The sequence below is a fragment of the Ixodes scapularis genome, unplaced genomic scaffold, assembly GCF_016920785.2.
Source record: "Ixodes scapularis isolate PalLabHiFi unplaced genomic scaffold, ASM1692078v2 PGA_scaffold5__190_contigs__length_132052651, whole genome shotgun sequence".
Taxonomy (NCBI): Eukaryota; Metazoa; Arthropoda; class Arachnida; order Ixodida; family Ixodidae; genus Ixodes; species Ixodes scapularis.
In genome coordinates, this window is record NW_024609880.1 from 107617608 (window position 1) to 107628220 (window position 10613).

The 10613-nt window shown below is 41.0% G+C and overlaps 1 protein-coding gene across 1 annotated transcript in view; it reads left to right on the forward strand.

The window, feature by feature from the left end:
* LOC120842739 overlaps nt 1–9024 on the forward strand; it is a 45072-nt gene extending 36048 nt beyond the window's left edge. Inside the window, exon 5 of the mRNA XM_040213914.1 lies at nt 8756–9024. Coding sequence (XP_040069848.1) covers nt 8756–9024 — 269 coding nt within the window. The remainder of the gene's footprint in view (nt 1–8755) is intronic.
* Nucleotides 9025–10613: the final 1589 nt, after the last annotated feature.

The following is a 10613-nucleotide window of genomic DNA, read 5'->3' on the forward strand; positions in this document are numbered from 1 at the left end:
TGTATTCCTTGGGCCTCGCCGGCCAGTGTTTGCCCAGCCCAGTGGAGGATGTTTCGGGGGGGGGGGGGGGGGGGGGAGGGGGGGCAAAACACATGCCTTGTCCTCCACTCTGAGAACTGGGGTGGGCAGGTGTCTCCCCTGTTCCCCTTGCCCCCCCCGGTTGGTACGCCCAAGGAGGTACCTTTTTATCATCCCGATGCGCATTGCGCCTACGCACATATTCGACAAGTCTCATCTGTTTATTCTACAGAGTAGTCAAGTGAGCTTCGGTTGCCCTTTAATATTTGCTTGTTTAAGCAGCTCATCTCTAAACAAAACAATTCTTTGGACATGTTGACCAAGTGTTACAATATCTAGATGCTTTAAAATGTTCTGGCTTTTTAAATTTTTAATGCGGTTGAGTCTTCAAGTTTCTTAACAACCTATTCAGGTAACATTAAAGATTTTAGTAACGCTAAATCACAACTGTACTAACCGGAAATCGCGGTGTACGCAGAGTTTGGCTGGTCTATCACTTGGCGTCGCTTCTTTTTTTCGTCATTGAGAGTCCTGTTCCCAAAAGCAGCAAATTCTTCTTAAGATTTTGTGTTTTCATGACTTTTTTTAAATGTACCCACATAGTTTCGCTCTCTGAGACACCTGTTATGAATATATACTTTTGCGCTGATTGATAGACATGATTATTTTTAGTTGAATTCGACCAAACTTTTTCAGGGCATGTTAGGTCCTCAATTTCGTTCGAAATAAACATGTATCATCGCTCAAGTCATAGAGAACGAAACTGCGACTTAGGGAAGCTATAACTCACAAGTTTTATAGAAAGAAATTCTAAAGTGTCACGTGGTGGAATGCGTAAAAAGAAAATATTTGATTTATTTTGCCAAATTTCACGGGTTAAATGCCCCTAAAGACTGCTAATTTTTTTTTCAACTTGAAAATTTGAAGACGATTGTTTGTTTTTTTAAGCAAGAAGATTTTTTTTATGGGTATTGTTTAATAGAATCGATAACTTGCTGTTTTTGCCTTAGTTTTAAATTGTCGCAAGAACTCATCCAATATATAAAATAATCACCAGTGTGAATCCTCAATCTTAAGCTATCTGTAAATATTTCGACATATCGCTCGTCTAAGTTTGTTAGTGAATTAATTATGTCTTGCTCCAAATTTGTTAAAAATCTAAAAGTGTAAGATATTCGAGGTAATTTTTTACGCGACTTTTTACTTAGTTTTTGGTGTCTGTGTCGGTTGCGTAAGAATTTACAGAATACAAATATTGTAAGATGTTTCTTTGTTGTAGTTTTGAGATAACTAGTTGCATAGGCTTCTATTCTTTTGCTTCAAACATGAAACAACCTGAAGTTTCAAGTTATATTACGTGGATTTTTTTTTAATCCAACGTGTATGTATTTCTACTTTGGGGAATTTCCTATCAGATATATTATCACTGCACGTAAAAATTCGTTGTCATGGTTTTGTTTTGTTCTTGGAGAAACCAACTAAATAAGCCCCCTTTTACTTGACCCGCATCTTCGGTTCCGGAATACTGGCTTGAACGCAACGTTCTTGGCGGGCTCAAGAATATTAGATGTTGCAAAAAACTACTTTGGCGTGATGTATTTTCTACTATATCTTTCTCAAAATATCAGGTTTAAAAACAAAACCTCATCCCTAGCTAAAATGAAGCAATTCGCCTAAATTACGTCACATCTAATCACTGACTATGCACCGAGAAACTGAGGGAGGGGAGGTTACGAGAGCGGCGCGGGGACGTCAGAACATCGAACTCTCATTGGAATGATTAATGGGTAGACGTAAAGCTAGCTGCCTTTTTCTACACTGCACTCGCCGAAAGCAATAAAAAGCGGAACACTGGATTCCGGCGATTGGCTTTCGTATTTGAACGCGTTCGACGACTGCGGTGGAGAAAAATGTACCCTTTGTTTCTATTGCACTCGTCAAACGCGGAACCCCGACGTCCGGCTTTTGGCTCTCGTATTTGAATGCGTTCGACAAGAGCAGTTGAGATAAAGGCAGCTAGCTTTAGGTTTACCCACAGGTATTCAAACCAGATATCGGCTTTATGACTTATCTGCGCTCTCGTCTCCTCCTCTCCGTCGGTTTCTCGACGCATAGCTAGCCAGCCTACACGCTTCTAACTCTGGCAGGAGAGTATCTGGCTTATTAAGGTAATCGTTAAAGTGTCAGGTTACAACGATTAAAGCATACAATGGAGCCTACACGAGTGAATCAGTCACCAATACAGCAGGTTAGCAAGTGTGTCATGACCGCGCAGCATTAGAGCACGTCCGATGGAGCATTGAGTGTAAACTTGGTTGAACAAGCACGATAACGAGGGGTGTGCGAATGTTCTGGTTTACAAATTGAATCAAATAAGGATTACCCAAATAATCCGATTTCACATCCTATTTCCTTTTATTCGAGCGTTCTAGTCATTTTTTCCATCGGATATAAGTACTGATGGTCACATTATGGTTTATCTACTGACGCTGTTTTTATAGCAAAATGGACCTCACAGGCCTGTGTTGGATCTAACTCAATCATGCACTCGAAATTCTCGAATAACGAACCACTTTGACACGCATTATATTTCGTGGGTTCCACGAACGAAGAAGTCATGTTCCCTGCTTCCTGGATGCCCTCGACTCAAACCCGTGAACCAAGCACGTAGCTATTTTGATTCGAAGTATGTTTGAACACGCATCTCTGTGTATTATAAATTGATTGCTTGTTCTTACGCTCACACGACAAAATGTGAACATAATATAAACATGAGTGGCCTCTTTTTTTACTTCAAGTCACCCTATTGAAAATTCCATCAAGATACGTAATTTGGTATACTGACTGCCAGTCAGCAGCCTTGGTGGAACGTGATGGACCATCAGACGTCATCTGATGGTTCATCAGATGACGTCTGACTGCCACTGCCAAGGGAATTTCATCAATAAGGGAAGCATTTATATAAGAGTAAATCTATACGCACTCATAAATATCACAAAATGCCTCGATAAAACAAAATGTTCGAGAAAAAAAAGAGAAAAAAAGCAGGACCACCGCGGACCGAACCCACGATCACTTGCGTACAAATCGGACACCTTAACCCCTATGCTATGCCATCGCTTTGGAAACTCGATTTGACCATTAGTTTTATACGAGATGCTTCGGCTGCAAATGCAGTTAAGCCTTCAGCATGTTATGCAAAGCACTCGTACATCACTCGCCGTACTTCAGTTCTACTTACCTGCCATGTAGAGTACTTTCGCGTCGTAGAACGATCCTTTTGTTCGCGCGTCTCCGGCCCAGTAGACCGGGTACACCTTGTCGTCTTCAACCACACCGCTAAAGTCTCTTACATCGTCGGAACTCACAACAAGCTGGGTCTTGTCGAGTAGAAATTCTACTAAAACATAAGACATTGTAGAGCCCGGGCAGGATCGACAGGTTGGAGCAAGCGGGCAAACGAAACGAGTCGAGAGCGATTGCTCATGAAAGCTCGGCGAAGCCTCTATGGGCGAAGCGAAGTGGCGTGTTCGGCGTCTGTTTCGGCGGGCTTCTGATCAAGGTTGTCGGTCGGCTGCGTGTCGTATCTCTAACATCAGCGGTTTTATGGGCTCACGTCCCGAAATCGTTTTCTTGTGCATAGATTATTTTTCGTATTCATAGATTTGACGAAATAGTGGTATCCGAACGAACTTTGCGTCCTTTGACCGTACGTCTGTCTGCACGCGTCAAAGCTTTTTGACGTACAGTCAGAAACAATCGATGTACAATCAGAATCGCCACCAAGACATCTTGATGGCATTTCGCGGTGGCCGACTGCCACCAGGAAACCATCAGAAAGCCGACAAGTGGAGTCTGACTGGAGTTTGACTGTCGGTCAGAGTAACTTGTTGGCCAATCAGACATGCTTGACGTACAGTCAGGCACAGTCAGCGGTCCACTAGAAAACATTGACTGCCAAACAGAGTTACAGTGATGGAGTTTTCCTTCGGGCAGGGACGGATTTTTGTGTCGCATTTTTTTTGATAAACAATATATGCACGTGTTTTGGAAGTATATCTAAATGAAGGAGAAGAGGAACGGCAAGCTTGGATGATTTTTTTTTCAAGTTATGGGTGAGAATATGCAGTCATAAGGGTCATTCCAAGTCAAATGTCCCAGACGTTGCGCCCGACCAACTTCGAATTCTAAAAAAAAAAAAAATCATGGCCTTTTTTTTTGCATTGTTCGTAGCCATGCCCTAAAATATTTTTGACGAAAATATTTTTTTGATGGCGTGAGCGCGGTTTTAACTTTTAATAACAACTAAAGACTAGGTATCACTCCATAATTTATAAAAAAAATCAGCTTTTTTAAGAAAAACAACACTATTTTTTCTTAAATCTGCACGGCTTTCGTCTTGCAATGTGGTTGGGTTTCTGCAGTTTTGTTTAATATAAATATTTTGTTAAACACAATTTTCTTTTAATTTTCGCATTTTTGTTACTTTTTTAAAAAATTATATGTAATTGCTCCGGGGACTTAATAGAACTTTTAACCGACTGCCCTGCAGGTATAAATTCTATAAAAAATGTTTAAACCGCTCAATTAAATATCTCGCAGTAAAACAAAAATCCAGAATTTGCCAAAAAGTGCGTTTAGACGCATAGACAGCCGCTTATTTCACCCTGAGGTGGTTCAAGTAAAAATACAAAATATGATGGGTTTGGAATATCGATCGCTTGTCTTTTGATTGTGAAAGTTTAATCAAAGCAATTTTTGCTTAAACCGAGAAAACAATGTTTGAATTTGAACTCGCGTACCACAACCCGGCGTCGCTTCTTAACGTCTCTTCGCCGCACAGCACGCCATCGGCGACGGTAGCTGACACGATTAGGTCCAAAGAAAGAACGGAGTTTACTGCCGCTTCCCCTTGTTGTTAATCCGTTGCCGCTTCCCGTGTCGATAATCGGAGGTGCCGCCAGTGCGTAGCCACAGCAGGCCCGCTGTGCCCTTTGTATCCGAGGGCGGCTCCTCACACTCCGAAACGCGATGCCTAATCGACGGGCGGCATCAGCTGACGTGGACTTCTCAATGCGTCGGGCGACGTGGACTTCTCCATAAATATATCTTACTTCTCCATGAGAAGTACGTAGAGCCCTGCGCGGATAACAGTTTGATCATCCGCATCCGCATCCAATCACCATCCGGAGACTTTGCATCCGTATACGAACCGCATCCGCTAATTTAGGAATCGTATGTGACTTTCAATCTGCGCATTCATTTTACATGATAAATCCAAGCATTAATAAATCTTTAAAAAAATCTGGATGGTATATTATGAGCCGTCTGCTTACCTTTCTGGAAAGACCTCTTCGTGTAGAAATACGGTGAAAGTCATGTTATCATATTCGGCATTATCGTATTCATTAGATCTTGAGGGTCCGTGATAGTGACAGTCTGGCCAGCATATGCGCTCAACAGGAAGGAATTATGCATTTATTTTATTTTGCGCTTTGTGAAACCCACTTCAAGCAGACGCATATTTCATAAACATGAAAAATGCCAAAGGACAGAATAATAACATTGTGTCATCTTTTTTAGGTCAAACAGTAAAATATTGGAGGAAAGGCGTTCATTCGCAGCAGCAAAATACTCGTGTATACAGTGTGGTAAGACGCGAGTACACCACAGGGAAAATATCGCCATATTCAATAATGACAACACCTCTTATCGGTTTCAGTTTTAAACACGAACACTCAACCGCTTGCTCGGAACCGTATACTTAAGAACAACTTAGTGCCGACTGTCGAGAAAAAGAAAACGCACACACACACAACATTTCACTTGGCGAGTTTGTTGGGTTGAAGAAACAGAATATCGTAAACTCGAAAGGATTGAGACTGGTTTGCCTCTCTTAAATTAATACGCGCTACTAATAAGTCTCTCTCCGCTGGTGCACTTGATGCTGGGGTGGTATGCACAAAATACACTACAAGAATGAAGTGCGAGAACTCGCACTGGCGCAAGTTCCATCCCTCCAGAGGATCGAATTGTCTCCTCAATATATACTTGCAGGCGAATAAGCAACATGTAGGTTTCTTCTACTTTCTTGTGGGTTGTACGTTTTAGGTTGTTTTTTTTTTGTTTTTTTTGTTGGAACATTTTTTGCTTTTTTTCCGCCAAAGAAGAACACGCTTCCCGGGACGACTGATACTCCTGCATTCTTTGCTTTTCCTAGGGACAGTATTTTTGGCAAGATATAGCGTTCTAAAGTAATCTTTACTGAGAATCAAATTTTTATTGACGTAAATAATGACTTTCTCCTCTATCGACATCTTTAATCTAATAGAGCAGTTTGTCCTCGCAATAGCTTCGATGATGCACTTCATTGTATCACTCACTCATCCAGTCTGGTCACACACGTTTCTGGGCCGCCTCGGCCAAAATGGATTCGGACCCGCGGATATCCGTATCCGATCCATACAACCGCATCGATCCGCAATCCGCAAAATCTGATTCCTTTTTAGCCGAATCCGCAAGTTTACTGAGGATATTCGCAGATACCCGCGCATAATCACCGGATATGCAGGGCTCTAGAAGTAAGATATATTTATAAAAAGGTGGTATATTTTTCCTAAAAATTACACGTTATTTGGATGGCTATGTAATAAGCATCACGAATATTGGCTTGAAGCAATTTAAAAAATAGGGAATATGTAAGAATTTTCTGAGTTTTTGATAGTTTTGTTACAAACTATCTCGTTGCTGCAGGTGACTGTAAAATTTTTATTGACAGCCCTGTAAGTATACTGCACAAACAAAACAAGAAAAAGGTTTCAGGCCGTACAACTAAATATCACGCAGAAGATCAACTAAATTTGTGCAAAATTGCGTTTAAATTTGTACTAAATTGCGTTTTGCCGTTTCAAGAGCCGTCAATTCTGGCTTGAAGTGGCCCAAAGAAAAATAGGAAACATGGTGACTTTTACATAAGAGTTTATTGCCTTTAGTTCTTGGAAGTTTAAATAAAGTAATTTTGTTATAAAGAGAAAAAAAAACGCTTTAAAGTTGAGCTCTCGCGCCGCAACCTGGCGTCGTTTCTTGCGCCTCTTCTCTACACAGCACGCCACCGTCGAGCCTGGCAAAGCGTGCGACGGTGTCACTGTGTCCGCACGCAGGTAGACAGCAGAATTATTGCCGTGGACATACTCAATAAAACATATGTATAGGCTTGTCAAATATGATACTTAAAGCGGTCTATTGCTGGTGGCCGAAATTGTAAAAAAAAGGGCAATAACGCATCGAAAAACGGCTTAACGTTGTATATTGCACAAAACATTTATTTTTATTGCATTTTTCAAGTATCACGTTTGAATTCGTATCACGTATATAAGATATCCTTTCCTTATGATAGCTTAAAGTTTTTCTTTAGAAGTTGTTGATATTAAGTTACTAAATCTAAAAGAATGGTTTAAGTATATAATCACAAAAGATCACCAAGCACAGAAAGACAACCCTTTTTTTATTTTTTCGTCCCGCATATATTTTTTTCATCAACCCATGCAGTTGGTTGGCTCTGAAAACACAGTACCGTTGCTTAAACATGTTACAAAAACTTACTTCCTGGGGTGGATATATGACGATTGTCGTCTGTGTCATGATTGAAGATGATAAAAGTTATGGTGACCATGCATATGCATCAATAATTATGGAATTAAATAAATTTTATTCATACTCAACGCCCCTCTAGAATGTTTGTAGGGTCATAATATCTGTCTGCTTAGAACGTTCGAGAGACCACCGTCCTCTTATTTTCTTATATTGAGCGTTAAATTTGAAAGGATGCCCAATGAAAACAAGAGATCGACAATGATATTTTAATTTGTGGACGACAGGTTCCCAATGCATTTAAAAAACAACGAGAATCTGATGCTAATACTTTGGCTTCGAGTGTCAAATCCCCTTCATCCTTCCACGCTCCTTTGGGATTTCTTTTTTTTTTTTTTTTTTTTTTAAACTAAGCGTGTGTTTGAACTTTTAGATAAGAAGCATTGTTTTTTTTTTCTCGCTTAACACCACTACATATAAAATACAGATTGAAACAAAGAACAAATGCGTCACACCCACTGCATCCAATTAAACATGCCCTATTAATTCAGCTTGATTTAGTTTCAGACACGACGTTGAGATGGAAAGAGCAGTATAGGGCTGGTAACTCGGCATATTTCGTGCGCATCGTCCAATAAGCGTTACTTGACCACGCCCATTAATTGTTAAAAAAATGGAGGTTATAACGAGTTGAAAGTTATTATCCGGTTTAGTAAGTATGAGGCATTGGTGTGTTCTATATGGTTAGTTTTGATACGGTAACTCACTTAACCTCAAACATATTTTAGTTTATGGAATAGGCATTCAGCATGTTAGGCGTACCATGAAATTAGAGGGGATCAATTCAAGAGACCACATATCATAAGATAACGTAGTATTACAATTATTTACCACTTCTGCAAACGAAGCAATTTATATCGGTACCGCGCTTTCTACTTGGACGATGTGATTTGTTTTCTTATACAACGTATCGTCTCAGTGCACCTTTTTTCGGTGGTATGAAATATTTTCTGACCTTGAACTAGTCAAACAACACAAACAAGTAATGGCACACAAGTGTGTGCTAGTAAATATTAAACATTGCATTCTTTCGCAGCTGCGTCAATCAGAAGAATGTGCTGATGTTTAATTTTGTTTTTCATTCTAGGAGCTGCTTGTGAGCTCTACCTTCATGACAAATGTGTCAGTCAACCTGTACCTAAATTGTGTGAATCTATATATGGGAATGCTTGCGGAAAAACTGACGCCTTCAAGAATCAAGTATATAACAACAGCTGCAAGAATACGACTGAAGACACCAGGAAGCCTTCTACAAAGGCGCCCGAACCTGGAGAGACGCCAAAAGAGCCTCCCCCAGAGGCCCCAGAAACTCCAGAGGAAACAACTACCACTCCAACATTGCCCCCTGGGTGCTAATGCAGTAATGTCTTGTTAATAAGGACACGAAGGTTGACAATAAATTCATCCAGAATTTGAGTTCACCAGACATATATGAATGTATATTGAATAATGTCCAGAATAACCGGACATATATGAGTGTATTTACCCAGTTCGTCCCTAAAAACGTTTTTATACATCGGGCTATCTCTATTAACGAAGTCCGTATTAACGAGACATGCATGTATTCTATATAGTTTACACATATTAATGAGAGTTAACTAAAGTTTGCATAAAACAGAAATTACAAAACAGAACTCACGAATTTTTATTCTCTTATCTGACGTTTATATGGCGATGTCAACCTCCGTGACATGCAAAATTAAGGACGACTTTCCTCCCTGTCTAAATTTTGCGAACTTCCCTAATGGCAGTGAAATATACAAAGTGTGCATTTCTAAATGAACCCACAATTCTCAAGCAATTAGGTCTTATTTGACTGACTCCACCTTAGTAGGCTACAGGCAATCAGGTCAGCTGAACACGGAAACACAAGAACACGAAGGAAGGGACTGGACAGTCACACGGCTGACTAACATCTGACTTTTACTTTTTCCTCCATCCCCAGCCTACGCCCTTTCTTCTTCATTCTACGGAACATTAAACACGCGGGCCAGACGGCCAGACCTCCGTAAGGGTAGACTAAACCAGAGCCGTATATTGGGAGAGTTTGGTCAGTCTATGATCTCGCCGCCGTAACGCTCTAATCCCATGTGAGCCAATCAGCACGCGGCGTAGAGCGAGAGGCATGTGCGCGTGCGCGTGAACTCCCGGCTGCTCCCACTTGAGTGGGGAGGGCCGCCATCTTCGATCATTCTCCCGGCGGAATGCGTGGGACCGACATCTAAATCTTGATTGTTGCCTTTTATATAGCTGGCTCTGGCAAGAAAATGACATTCTGTTATTCCTCGGTGGGTTAAAAAGCTAATAAATGAAGATTTTTTGGCGTATGGACACAAACTTTTATTCAGGCGAAAAAGAAGTCGGCCCGTAGCAGACGATGCGTAGCCTCAGCAGTGCTCTTCTCCGACCAGTCTCCGACAGCGTTGCTAAAAAATGGCGGTCGCCTCCTTTTTGCTCTCTTCTTTGTCTCTCGCTCCTTCGGCGCTCTCCTCCCTTTCATTTACTTTTCTCCACTCCGGCGCCTTCGTCACCACACCCACTGGCCAAACTCGCCCAATATACGGCTCTGGACTAAACAACTCAAGTCGCCCCCACGGCAAGAGGGGAGAGAGGAGAAGAGGGCAGACGGCCTTGCGAGCAGCGCCCGGTTAGGACGCGTGAACATTCCTCGTAGTTTAAATGTCATCATTCAGTGTGTAGTCTCTCAGAAAAATAAAACGAGTTCAGTAGAACATTACTTGAATCTACATTGATCACGTCCGGGTCACCAACAAAAATTCAAATAATGTTATACTGAACTCGTTTTATTTTTTTCTAAACCCGTTTAGAACGAACCCACGTATAGCGATTTAATGCCGGTATCGAACTCTGAAAAAATTTAAATACAAATGAATTTAAAACAAACAATTTATAACAAACAACATATTGGTTATATCGCACTTTTC